Source organism: Panicum hallii, chromosome 8 (assembly GCF_002211085.1).
Source record: "Panicum hallii strain FIL2 chromosome 8, PHallii_v3.1, whole genome shotgun sequence".
NCBI classification, from domain to species: Eukaryota; Viridiplantae; Streptophyta; class Magnoliopsida; order Poales; family Poaceae; genus Panicum; species Panicum hallii.
The window spans coordinates 6094124-6108733 of NC_038049.1; the positions used below are offsets into that span (position 1 = coordinate 6094124).

Consider the following 14610-nt stretch of genomic DNA (forward strand, 5'->3'; position numbering starts at 1 on the left):
AAGTACTCTTTGAATATTTGCTGTTTCAAACAAGATGCTCATTTTGTGGATAGAACATTATATACTTCCCACACTTTGAGAAGTCAAATATAAAAGTACTCGTGTGGTTACCTACTTCTCGCTCCTCTAATCATGCTGAGTCACAGCTGAACGATATTGCAGGCGTGAAAACAACAAAATATGACCGAAAGTAATCGGCTTGGTTGGGCCTGCAGGGACGACTGAGCCATATATACAAATTCAAAAAAACATCGTTCTCAGCTCCATGATCACAGTATAGGATGGATGGATGGGACATTTTTGAACTGGTACTTTTGTCTTCTAGAGGAAAATAGGCTAATTAGTTGTTTACTCATACGGCAGAGGCTGGAGCTGCAGGCGCGTACCGTACACAAATCAAAACCGGTGGAGACTTGAGATGATTTATAGCCCATTTGGCATAGTTTATTTTGGCTTTACCTTCACCTGTTTCACGCAAATCGAGACACTGCAACGTGAAGCTGTTTTATAAGCCCAAACTAAAATGAAGTACAAACCAGATAAAACCATTTTTTCTAGCTTCATGGATGAAGCTGTTTTGAGTGAAACCATATCAAACGGGGCCTTACCCTTATCCAACACTGGTCAGATCAGGTACCGACATCTCAATTCCAGATTCCAATCTGTTTGTGCAGGTCAATTTGTGTGACTGCCTACGTTCGTACGTACCCGGCCGTCATCTCACCAGCTGCAGGCAGACGACGCAGGCGACTGGAACAACACAAGACTTGTCTCTGTCCTGACAGGCCGGCGAGGCAGAAGTAGAAGCAGCAGCAGCAGCAGCAGCAGTATTCGATTGGGAGAAACGCTGTCTGGCCGGCTGGCTGACGCAGTCTCGCCCGTGGCTTTGCCTGCTTCGTACGACGCCGTCTGCGTTGTGACTGCGACTGGTTGTGCCTTCTCATCCAGGCTACGAATCATATTCAAGGAGAAAAGGCGCATATGAAAATTTGCAACGAACTGGCCTAGTCTCTGACGAATTACGTCACGTGCGTGCAAGGATGGCCGGGGAGATGCTGAAAGCTCAAGACAATGACGTGCGTGTTCGTCTGTTTCTTACCAGTTTAAGTTCTGTTGAAGTCCGTCTGCGCGGGGGTAGGGGGTTTCTGAATTTTGATGAAGTCGTTGGACATGGTTTTGAGCTCTAGTGCCTCTTGTATGTGTTCTTCTGAAATCACTAATACGTTTCAGCAAAAAAAAATATGTGCCCTTATATATGTAACAGATCCTCTTTCCCATCCCAAGGAAAAGCCCATTCTGTGCATCCCGCTTTTAATTTTCATGTATATAAAAGTCCAGTTTGCTTTCCAACATTACCTTGCTCAATTTCAGCAACAGTGTAACACAAGAGAACTTTGTTGAACATGCCACAAACTTTTACCTCATTGCATACGCTCCATCGGACTTTTTATTTGTTTTAAGTATACAAGATTCAATTGAAAAAAGGAAGGCGAGAAAATCTTTACCATTGCCCTCGACGGGCAACCATATTTCATGTCTTTACCACCACCAAATTATGTACGAATGTGCAGTACCAACAGCAAGGATGTTCACAGTTAACAATCACACCTACAATGCTTGAATAGTTCGGACCTCCAGCACTTTCAGGCATGTGGCAGCCCAGTATGTTTCAGATCAGGACCTAAACCTGCTCCGGAGGATCTCATACACCACCCGAACGAAGCTCTTTGACGATTCGTCTTCAGGCAACTGCAGGAGCTTTGCGATTCGCGCATAAGAGATCTGGGTCTTGGGGAAAGAACCCTGGGGTATATCTGTCTGAGGAGTATTGTGGAGCTTCGGGTTTGACAGCGCCCACTGTATCGCCCATATGGCAAGCGGGCGCATGTAGCACAGGGACCGGTACTCGCCGTCATTGTTCCAAGCTTCAGGAGTTTGGAATGAGTATCTGAGGAACTCAAATTGTCAGATTTAATTAGCTACATAATTAAGGCTGCAATAGATAATTCTATATCATCATAATATTATTCTCTGCTGCATTAAGTTATTACATCTGACAACTTTCATGATACTATCAGTACATCGAGACACAAGTAAACTTCCGTGTTTGTGAACATCTAGCAATAATATCCACTGTATATGTGAAGAATTTAACTATCCTGAATCTTTCACATGATCACATCGATATGCATTAGTCCTTAGCAGTTATGGCATTTATGGGAAATAATTTATTAACAAGTCAACCAACATTGAAGTCATCCTAGTTTATGTTTCAAGTAACAAGAATCATACTTGCTGAGCTTTCAATATAAACATTGCTAATCTGTATCTAGTATGTGATTTCTCAGTCGAGGCATTGACATTACCAACATGGCTAACTAAAAGAATAGAAGAGAAGCTGACAAGACATAGCCATTAGCAAGAATTGATAGTTTCCACCTTTGTCAGTAAATTTTTCTCAATGGTTTCACAAGGAAAAGTTCAGAAGTAATAGCAATGTAGGATCAAACTTCCAATCCCAAAAGTTTGTGCATTTTCATAACTAGGTTCATGCATTATATTCAATAGCTAGGTTCAGATCGATAACGTTTTCTTTTTTGTATCGCGGATATTATGCCACATCAAACACAAAGCAAGCAAAATGCAAGTGTCAAAACTCACCCAAGTCCTTCTGGAGACCAGGCAGCATGATAGATCCCTTCAGCTGTTTTAAACCCCTGCTCTACCATGCCTTCTTGAATCATGGTCGCAGCTAGTGCATATGTCACACCTGGCCATATCTCCCTAGACTGCATTGCAGACATGTCCAGTGTGCCATCTGGCCACATCCCGTTCATCGCTCCCCTTGTACCATCCTTAAACTTCATCACATTGAAAGAATATATCTTTTCTAATGCACTTTGTGCCTTATCCTTGTCAACAATTGGGCAGAGACCACAGGCTTTGGCATACCTGGAAATAGTCAACCGATGAGTTCATTAAAGAATAGGGTGCGTCTAGCTTAACTGCATTAGGCTGCTTGATTTAGAAACACCATGGAAGCAACATGCACACTTCTGTGATGGAAAACCAGCATGCAAGTATGACTGTTGTGCACATGTTTTGAGACCATACCTACTACTCTATTTCTGGAACTCACTCCATTACCCAGATGCCAAACTGGTACATCATAAGTAGTCCGTTACTGTGTGCTTTATTCTACTTAGATATTTCTGTTCATTAACGCTTATGTACATGATAACCACAAAAGAACTATTTGAATTTCATGGCAGGGGCAGAGAGTTTTAATCATGTACGTTGCAGAAGATGCTACTGGCAATGATAAAAGGGAGTTGATTTTCCATATTGGTTTATGCAAAGTTACACAAACCCACAAGAGTAAGGAGTGGAGCACAAAAATGCATTTCTCAGAAAATTGTGGACAAAACCAAATACATGTTGTGTGTATGTATCGATTTCAACACAAGTGGGAAAGCACATTATCATAAATCATATTAATCCTAGAAGTAACGAACCAAATAAGTATTGTGCTTCTGTAGTCAGTCATGTCATGTAATGTTTAAAGGGAAAATTCTGCATCTATTTGTTCAGTTAGATATCATATCAAAACTCAAAACGGAATTGATAAAGCTTGATGTTAACAGATTGGTGATATATACCACTGTCCAGCCAATTGATCTGCATGGATAGATGTGCTCATTTTGTTGTCACCATCATCATAATTGAAGTACGAACCATTCCATAACTTGCTATAGACAGACTTGGCCTTCTCATATTTGTCCCAAAAAAGCTTTTCAGAAGCTTTGTCACCAACTTCCCGTGCTAAGGCTGATGCAGCCTGAAGAGCAGCAACCCAAAGACCACCGCAGTACGCACTTATACCAGCCATCGACCACACATCATATGTTTGATCTGGGAAATCCTCATTTTCAATCATCCCATCTTTATCCTTGTCAAATTGCTCCATATATGCCATTGCCATATAAACTGATGGCCAAACAGCTCGGGCAAAGGATTTATCCCCTGTGGCCACAACATCTCTATAAACTTGCAGCACAAACTTTGGATTCAAATCTTTCCAGCGATCAGTATTATAGAGTGTATATGCATTCACTTTGAACCACGGGTCATATAACCCAAGATCATGAGGAACAGCACCAAGAACTTTTCTTGCAGCCCATTTCCCATCATGCAAGATCCTGAGCTTTTCAGGATCATGCATCATGACAGCAGCAGCAAAGTCTCTCTGAACACTAAGTTGAAGTTTTGGAAACAACATGACAAGTGAAAATGATGCATAAAAGTGGACATCATATGTGTTCCACATGTAATACTCAATGCCCTCAAGGTACAGAAATTGGCCAATGTTCTCTTCACCATTAAGCAAAGTTGTTCCCATAGCTGAATTCGATGCAATAGATGCATGCATCCTCTCAAGTACTGATGCCATTCTATTAAGAATGTCAGAAGCAGTATTATTCTGTTGGACCATCTCATTGACATCATCATCGTTTAACATGTCAAGAGAAAATTTTTTACCACCAATTCCTGTCAAGCTTTGAATTGGCGGCAATCCATCTGAAAAGATATCTGTGTTAATTCTCAAGAAAGCTAGTTGACTTCAGCCAGAAAGAATGAATTATGTACCTGTCCATATTGTTCCTCCAGCATTAAGATAATATAGTTCATTGAAAAGTGTAACTGGATACCTGTTGAAGATAGCTCAAGCAATAAATCAGTGCTTAGTAGCCCCACATAAAGTCTATTAGGTAGAAAATCATAGATGCTAGAACATACCATGCAGGGAACCTCTTGTCTTGCAAAATAGGATCCTGCCAGTCCTCAATCAGCCTCTCCCAGGAAGTATGTTCTAATAGTTATTAAGTATACAGATGAAGTCAGCAGCAACTACTTACAGGAAGAAATATGATTACACAAGAGAGCAGTCAAATTCAGGATCTTTCCTGTTCATGTACAAGGACCTCACCAGTGATGTCAGCACAATGTAATTCTGTAATTTCATGATTGTACAACATAAAACATAAAATATCCTAAAACTAGTGATGATATGCGCTACAATTCTGAACTAAGGACGTTCAGCCTTTTCTATAGAAGCTGTTGGAATACCTATCGAGTGGTGAATAGAAGGCACATTTTTATTTTTATTTTTTGCTCTAGATGGCGGATAGCTGGTCCACAACCTGACCCTGCTAAGGGATCCAATCAGAAGGAATTCCCCCTTGAACAGTTCAGTCTCCTACCAGCAACAAAGGTACATGGTTTGAGTGTCTGACCATATAGGATAAAGCTAATTGAATGATGCTACCAGTTGCTAGTTCATAACAAAGCTTGAACAATAAAATGATATTTTAATTCTTTTCAAATACTATTAATCAAATAATTGGTACTATTCCACAGTTATAAAGTAGCTGGTGAAATTAATTTGTCATTAAGACCCTAAACCAGCCAGTCGTTACAAAATTTCAGAACCATAGTGACTTCATGCTAATTTTGCCCTTTTTTATTCTACAGTTTAAACTGAAGAGCAAAAGCAGTATATTCAATAGAATGTTCTAGTGAGGAATTGGACTATACCAAGAATGGCATCATGAGCAAGGCTTGCTGCTGAATCAACATCTGTTCCATAAAACTTGGTGTAACGCCTGCAAAACATAGAATGTAGATTCAGTTGATTTACTCTTTTATTGATTTATGGAAGAAAAAAAATTACTGCTGCTCCAACCTATGATATGTTTTCCCACTGGAGAACTTTACTTCAGGACAAGCCCATGCAAGTGAAAATGAAACATCCTGGGTTGCCTTGGGAGCAATCTTAAGAGAAGCAGCAATAGCTGCCCCTATTGACGATCCTGGCTTGGAGCACATCGAAGTTTTTATGGGATCAAGATGATCAAAAGATCCATGCTGCCATGATGGAAAGGAAAATTTCAGCTTTTTGTACATACTACAACTATATTTTCTGGGGATCAAATTGGTGTAAGTCATAGAATACTTGAAATTAAACTGAAGCAATATATGGCATGCTAGACTAGACCTGAGCTATATCTAAAGCAGGTATTTGACTTCATTTTAATCAGAATACAGACAAGCATAAAGCTAAAGATAAGACGAGATCACGGGATTTTCTGTATTGGAAATGAAATATCTTTGCATCACAATTTTAGTTATGACTCATTAGTAAAGATTGCAATCATTACAGTTGTGCACAGCATTAAAAAAACACCTATTCAACAAGTCCACTGTCTGAGGAAACAACTTCCATGCAGAGCGTTCACACTGAGCTTCGTAAAAATTAATATTGAATATCTGTGCCAAGTTCCAATGTTTCAACTTTTCAGCAGTATGGATTATTTTGAGTTGTTTGATCAATTAGATATTCTACAGAACAAGTGAGCTCAAATCTAAAAACTACAAGGGCAGATGTCATTTAAAACTCTATTTCTTCTTCTTAGTGCAATGACATGAAGTTCTACTATGTGTTCGAGGGAAAAAAAATAGACTCAGAATTTAGAAATAGACGGCTTTTGAAAGACTGTACAGGAATGAACTGTCTGGTATCATCCACTATCTGGCTCCTAAGAATCAATTCAACAAGGTAAGCTGCATGTGCAGCTGCATATATATGATCGCTTAACTAATGCATAATGTTCCAGGAATGTAAAATTCATTCATTTTACAAATGCAACTAGAGGCTTGTTGTTCTCTTTCCTTATAATAGGAATTGTATAGGGGCGCTTCCAGCTTCAACCAACCTCTTTCACAGAATTCCACATATCTTTTGCTGTGAATCCATCTGAGCTCCCAGATATTACGAAGTAAGGACATTCAGAGATATGAATATCCTCTCTCTCCTGTGCAGCTATTGCAAAAGTTATAGGTGGTTGACCATCTGCTGTTCTGCTTTCACATACGTGCCATTTAAGATATTTAGAAAAGTGATGATGGCTGAGTCCAATTTATATCATTTTATTCCAACACATAGGAGCCAAAAACTCAAACTTTTAGTTACCTGTGATGTAACAGTATGCCATGAACGCCATCCTTTTCTCTGTCATCCATTAGGATATATGAAAAATGTAAACCAACAATTTATTCAAGAAAAGCTGAAAAAAAAAAGCTAAGAACTCTCTACTTATTGTTTTCTTACATCATACTGGAGTTGGAATGATATCCCGTGAGATCAGACTTTCCACCAACAGAGTTCTGAGAATATTTAAACATAAGGCAAAGTGTGAACATTCAGAGAACAGAGAGGCAAATGTGAGCCTTCAATAATGATAAAAGCTATTGAATTTTCTGCCAAGAAAATAAAATTCATGATTGGAACTTACAGCCCATGTAAAAAGCAAAGTCACATCAGCAGCTGTATGTCCTGAATTAGTTACCTGAAATTTTTGGACATGGATGCTACATAAACAAATTTAAGAACAAGTCAAGCAGTATACTGAAGGAATTTCATGAATGTAGTATTACTGTGAAAGTGAATACTGCAGCTGGATAGCTGCTCTGTTGATAATTGTGTGGAATGATAGGAGAAATCTGACGGCATACTATGTTGAGCTCAGGATCAGGTTCTCCTAACAAGAAAAATCCAAAATCAGGCAAATGGACAGCATTTAACCAAAAGAAAATTCTGTAGATACTGTAATACCATCATATACTGTCCAGGCCCTAGGGTAAAGTGCATGATAAGTAGAATGTTGTCCAGTCATATTCCAGTCCCAGGATCCAATTCCTGAAATGTCACTTCCTCTGCATTTAAAAAGGTCTAAGGAATTTTTCAAGTACTCAAAAAAAATCAAATGGTATTCCCTGTTATATGGTAAACCAATGGAGTACACATCAATTGTACTTACTTCGGTAAATCTGGTTTCCCAGGATGCAACACTGTGGAATATTTTCTACCATCTTGGTGGGAAATGAAGGCCTAAAAGGAAAATAAATTGTCACAAATATTCAAGCAAGGCAAATTTTGTATTTAAAAGTATCTTATCAGAGTTCTAATCAACTAACACATGGCTGAATCCAGCAGATAAGAGTTTGAGAAAGCATCAAAGCACACCAATTATTCATTAAATTATAGTTCTTTCCATTTCTTATCAAGAAAAGTATATGATCTGGTGCATCATCATAAACCAGTACATGTAAGACACATTACAAAAGGGTATCTCAAATTCCAAGAATCATCAGATACAAAGAGAACAGATTTAGCGGCCGAAACAATTGTAAAGACAACTAAAAACTTACAGAAAATTGATTTGCCAGTACAGGTTTATCTTCACAAGTTCCAGGAAACAATTGCCAACGTTGGAAGTTACCTGTGTAGCTTCTTCCAATACTTCCTGCACTACAGTTCCAACAATCAGAAGATACATAAACTTCATCAAACAAATGGGAAAGATTTTTGAAGCATGCACAAAAGATATCCTCCTGGTAAAGTAAGTAAAATAGGTTGAGACTAAACAGGCTTGTACAGTATTTTTTTTACATAAGTGAAACTGTTTTTCTCTCTCTTTAGCCTAGTAGGGCACACATACTCCTGCATATTTCAGTGTGGTAATACCCCACAACCCCCCCACCCCCAAAAATACCCCACAACCCCGCCCCCCCACCCCACCCCACCAAAAAGGGAAATTGAAATAAGGGTGCCTCATACAGTAAGCTTGATTTACCAGCATAGTGTTTAAGATGATAACAATTAACTATAGGTAGTTTTTGTGTAGTTGCAAGTGAAATAAGAAACAAATACAATACACTTATTTGTAACTCATGGCACTTCAACTACCAAATGCCATACAAACATGACTAACAAGAAAGGGATTTAAAGGATCTACCAAGGTCATTTGCAGTATCAAGAAGCACAGCACCGCAATGTGCAATGCTAGTGAAAATAAGTTCACTGGATGATATTATTGAAATGTACACGCGACATTTACAGAAAACACAAATTATGCAAAGGGAAGAAGGTATACCCAATGCCACCAAGTGGAACACCCTGACCGGATTTTGCAATTCGCTTTTTCATAGGATCAATAACAGCAGTCTGTAGAAAACTAACAAAGGTAGCACTTAGAAGGTATCCACATGAAATTTGAAAGCATGTGGGACAAATCAGTTTCCCACGTGATAATCTGCTATTCGTAAACATGTGAACTAATCAAACATACTCGTCCTTTTGAAGTTTCTTCAAGGATATGTCGACCAAGACGAAGACCAATGCCAGCCTGTAATGATGAAATGAAGATCATGAGTGTGTATGTATGTGTGGTGGTGGGGGGGGGGGGGGGGAGGGGGGGGGGCTTGTAGAACAAAGATAAGGATCTATGTAACATAGAAAAGTACCAGCTGCCTCATCTCTCTCCATGTGAGTCTGAATGATGGCAAATTATGTCTAACATGAGTTAGCTTGTGTTTCCAGGTCAACACTGGCAGCTGTCCAGGATAAACCTTTTCCTAACATCAAAGAATATCCATTAGAGCCTAAAATATAATGGAAGATTCAAATAACTCGGGAATAGGAAGCTATATTTTTTTTTACATGTCGTTCACAGAAGCATTCAATTTGTTAGTTAATGGAGCTAACAGGTACCTTGACGTAAATGATATGGGTTAAATTATCATTCATAGTTGTATGCATAGAATGATCATCAATCAATACAAATTAAATTAAGCATTTTCTACTGACATGAAACAAAGATGCAGTTGTTAAAAACAAGGCGACCAGCAGGGGAAAGACTGCCCCAGCGGCATTACAACTGAGAAGAAATCTCAGCCAAACTGGACGAGAAAACTCCCGAACCCCAGTTTCACCCTATATTGCCGCACCGTAAGTCTGTAACCTGGGCCGACCACGACCAACTGGATTGGCGACCACTGCAACTACCCCCTAGTAGGAGGCCCAAACCAACCACGGTTGCCATAGGCCGGCGCCCTGCCACTATTTTTTGGATCGCCAGCGAGAGGATTTTTTTTTATGCCACCAGGATTTGAACCCTGCTTTGTGTCTCCCTCAACTGGTGAGCTTACCATTACACTACAAGAGTGTTCGCCAAAGATTCAGTTGTAATGGAGAAATCAGTTGAATGGTTAGAACATTTAATTTTCATAAAAAGAATCAATATGATGTTATAGCAGCTTTCACACGAAAAAAAGGAAGGAATAACTAACCTCATCACCATTCACATGAGCAGGTGGACTATTCCAAGACACCCCTTTTGGTTGCTCATCCGCACCATTCTCTACCATGTTTATTACTTTTTCCGAGTAGCCCTATGAAAACAGATTAAAATTCAAATATGTAACAAATCTCTAGCAGTGTATATAAATATTAACAAAAGCATTTCCTTTTACAAAGAACGGAATACTTTTAAAAGTGACTGCACATGAACATTCCCGGAAATTTCAGGTCATGCAAAAAGAAAAATGATGGAAATATGCTATGAAAATACATCAGGATGGTATGTTCAGAATAGAAAGAAGCTACTGATGTTTGAATACTTCATATACATCCAGAATAATATGCAGAAGCAACATCAAATAAATATAATGTCAAAACGGCAATGCCATTGTCAAATCGATAATTCTTCAAACTTTAGATCAAAGCACCTAGATAGATATCTAAAAAATTCATCGCAATACTTTGATTTCAATCAGAGAAATACTACTTAGGTATTGTATGCACTGATGGAGTAAAGGTAGGCCAAATATTTTATTTTGTAGAAGCAAACAGAATAATCTTACGAGAAAAAAATGATTTTACATTTGAAAAATACATGTCAAAATTTCAGAAGGTCATAAGGTGTCTTGTGCACCCACCCTAGATCCAACAATTTTGTATAAAGGCAATTGGCACTATGTAGTGTCTCGTTCAGAAAAATTAAAAGTAGGAACATAGGGAATCAACCAGGAGTGTTGAAGAATAAATATTGGCACGCAATCACAATTCACTAGAGGTACATCTCATACTGCCATAGAAAAGTCCAACATAAGGAGCATGCAACAACCAGAAGAACTAAAAACAGATATTGTTTAGCCAGGTGAACCCTCAGTGTTGACTGTCAGACAGTTGGATTAACACGGTTGACTTTCAATCCCCCATGTATTACTATCGCAGTATAAAAAACAAACTACCATGTTCATGTTGGAGACATTTGGATTTGATTGGCAACAGGAATGAGAGTTGAGAGATACTGCAGAGCAAAATAAACAATCCATACGAGCACGCTACGGCTTCCTACTAAAAGAGAAGGAACCAATCAAAAGGTCAGATGGGTCAAAACTCAAAAGACGGGAGAACGATTACAACACAAACACTCGCGCTTCACTTCAGTGGCCACAGCGGCGGGGTGAGAACACAGCCGCGGATCCAACGACACGCAAGGGCGGTAAAGACAGCGATCCTAGCACGCTAGTATTTCGAAATTCAGCAGATCACACACACCAACGACGGAATGCGAAATTCCGGGTGGGCGAAACACCGATCCCCCGACCAAATCCCATGTGCCGGAGGCGAGAATCCAGAGGAGGGGCGGACCCGATCCGGGGAAAACTGCCGGAGGAACATGACTCACCCCCCCCCCCCCAACAAAATTCCGCGACGAAGAGGAAGTGGAAGGGGTGGAATCTGGCGGGGGTGAAACCGGATCCTGAACCGATCGGAGCGCGAATGCAGGGCGGAGGGAATCTGACCTTGTCCTCTGCCGAATCCGCGATCGGTCGATCTGTCTCCTGATCTTCTTCCTCTGCGCGCGCCGGCGGGACGCTGACGGACAGACGCGGCACGGGGACGTGGCTGGAACTGGAGCTTGGAAGGACAGTGGGAGGCAAAAGAAGACGAGGAAGAAGAGGAGGACTCGCCTGGCCTCGTGGGGCCCACGGCGAGGGCGTGGGGATGGGCGCACGTGTGAGGTGGAAAGGGAGCTAGCTTACCGCATACGGATTATGTGGCGATCTGACGTGTTACGACTACGATTGAGTTGCTAAAAATACACCGATATTTAGGAAAGAAAGACTACGATTGGTGTATGATATACAGTGACGTGTCCTCCGACAGTTCCGTTACTGTTGTTGACTTGTTGTTGGGAATGGCTCGATTTCCACGTGTCGGTGAGAAAAACACTGGTACCAAGTAGCTGCAAACTTATTAGGGCGCTTCATTTTGTTAGGTTGTTTGTGGTAGAATAGAGCCATGGGTTCAAGGGCTCGCTTAATCCAAATAATTTTACCTTTAACTAAGTATTTTTTAAATGGTAGGTAATGCGTCCGATGATATTATTTGTATAGGCTAACCTATTTTCAAATAGGCTTCCGGCGCGCCTTTGCTTTGAAAAAAAAAGGTGCTTTCTCTTTTTTCTCGATCGAGCCGCTTTCCCTCATCCTGTAAAAATATCTTTTGAGGAATGGGCCAGACCCAGGCACAAAAGGTCGTGATTCAAGATAAATTCATTTTGCGGATCGGGAAATGGATCGAACCGCGCAAAATGGTAGTAGCTTTGCACAGCAATTGGATCTGGTTAAGGCTATCTTCAACCGTCATTCTTTATATCCTTCTTTATATCCGTTATTTACAGACTTTTCTACGAGATTCTCTCCTCTATATCTTATTTCTTTCCAACAACGTTCTCTAAATTTCATTCTCTATACATTAAACCCTATATTAGAAACGTATTTTGTTCCAAATTTTTGTACATACGTATTTATCATACCTCAAATGCTATGGACATATTTTATTTTTATTTAATTCAGTGTTTAAAACGTAAAGAAAAAATAGAGAAGAGGAGAGAGAATCTTTATATATATAGAGGAAATCTGTAGCGTTTTCTATTTTAGAGGATCATTTAGAGAACGCTGCTGGAGTAATAGAGAACGGAATCTTTTCTATATATATAATATATATATATATATATATAAGGTAGAGAAGGGTTAAGAGAGCGGCGTCGGAGACAGCTAACTACCGGTGATTTGGAGAAGATCTCCCGAAGCGATCGTAATTCGAACATGCCGCGTTTTACTGGGCCCTCTGTCCGGTCGATCATTCCGCTGGCATGCCGATGCCGGGCCCCATTTCACTGGCCTGCGAGCAGGTTTTCACTTTTCAGTGAGTGAAAGGCCCAATTTCTCTTCTTCCTTTGCTGATTCTTTCGATTATCTTTTTTTCCATTTGGATTTTTTTTGAGCTTTTGTGGATTTTTTTGGAGAAGAAATCACGACTACATCCCGAGTGTGGTCTTCGATGAAGAAAAAAAAGTTCGAATTGGGAGGGCGATCCTCCCAATTTAACAAATCCACAAAAGCTCAAAAAAAATCCACAAACGAGAAAGCAGACCAGAGTTAGGTCCGGAGCAACAGCAAATAAATGGATGCACATGGAAATGCAGTTGGAGGGGGCGTGTGCCTGTGGGTGGGCGTGGGTCCCACTCTCTGTTTCAGTTTTAAAGTCTCTCATGCCCATCGAATGCGGTATTTAACACGTTTGAGAGCTTATTTTGCCGCGCAAATCCAGATTGAGATATTTTCCAAAAAAAAGAAAGCGGCGGAGCTTATCGAATGCGGTATTTAACACGTTTATATCTTCTTAGGATATGAGTATTGGAGTGGTTATTATAGCCGTCAAACTACAAGTCGGCTACTCCAAACTCAAAGATAGTGGAATAGCACGTGATACCACAGGTGTATACTCATGTGCATTTGCTTGCGTCTATATATGTATATAGAAAATTCATTCTGCACGCGTTTGTAGCTACTCTTATATATATCTCATATTGTAGAGCGTATCTGACCTAACTGTCGGGTTTTATCCGGCTGCCACCGAGGGGTATACTCAAGGTGGTAGGTTTTGGGTTGGGATGCGCCGAGATCAGGAACTCGAAGGTGCAGACAACACAAGATTTACACAAGTTCAGGCCGCAATATGCGTAATGCTCAACGTCCTGTATGATGGTTTGTATTGCCTTTATGTTGATCTGGTGATCTTGGTTTCGAGGGGGTCCCTGCCCGCCCTTATATATCCGGGGGACAGGTTACATGAATCCTAGCCTGATACTAGCTTAGGAATCGTACTCAAGTACAACTCGAGTAGCTCCCTTCTGTATTGACTAGTTCTACTCCGCATGCGGGTAGAATACAACATAAATAAGGTACAGGACACGTCCTATCCTCTAGCCCAATATGGGCTTCTTGATGTACACAGCCACGTGGCCCCGGGCCTGACAAGCTCCCGAGCTCTTCGTAGCTGAGTACTGCAGACTCTTCGAGTACTTCTGAAGCAGTCTTCGACTTCTTTCGAAGCTCCGTCTTGAAATTTCTCTTCGAGTACTCTTCTGACTGCATCGAAGCTATGAGGTGCTCATGCCCCGAATTCTTTCTTTTGTATGGGGTGCGATGAATAATCGCACTCCATATGGAGTAGCCCCCGAGCCTTAGGTTTAATCGAAGAATCAAGCTGAGGGTCAAACTAGTCTTGAGTCTTTTCTTCTTATCCTTTGAGTACTTTCGAAAAATAAGTAGTCGATGCCACGTGTCTCACAGCCCCCGAGCCTTAAATCCAAATCTCTCAAATTTTGGAAAAAAGGATCCCAAAAGTCGTGGCAA

General features: G+C 40.4%; 1 protein-coding gene across 12 annotated transcripts; it reads right to left on the bottom strand.

Moving 5' to 3' along the window:
* Positions 1–1393: 1393 nt before the first annotated feature.
* Positions 1394–11861, bottom strand: LOC112902397 (non-lysosomal glucosylceramidase). 12 transcript variants are annotated; one of them, XM_025971452.1, is made up of 20 exons: positions 11710–11861; positions 10189–10290; positions 9364–9474; positions 9189–9245; positions 8994–9064; positions 8269–8368; positions 7878–7948; positions 7673–7773; positions 7495–7598; positions 7353–7406; positions 7169–7224; positions 7031–7069; positions 6774–6921; positions 5744–5925; positions 5596–5663; positions 4798–4870; positions 4648–4709; positions 3660–4578; positions 2662–2952; positions 1394–1948 (listed from the first exon to the last, which is right to left on the bottom strand). In XM_025971452.1, exons 2-20 carry the CDS (start codon positions 10264–10266, stop codon positions 1675–1677), a joined length of 2859 nt encoding a protein of 952 aa, XP_025827237.1. In that variant the 5' UTR covers positions 10267–10290; positions 11710–11861; the 3' UTR covers positions 1394–1674. The 12 variants fall into 12 exon arrangements, with proteins under 12 accessions (XP_025827237.1, XP_025827240.1, XP_025827239.1 ...); XM_025971455.1 differs by having other exon boundaries at positions 1608–1948; positions 6774–6918; positions 7495–7595; XM_025971454.1 differs by having other exon boundaries at positions 1608–1948; positions 7495–7595.
* Positions 11862–14610: the final 2749 nt, after the last annotated feature.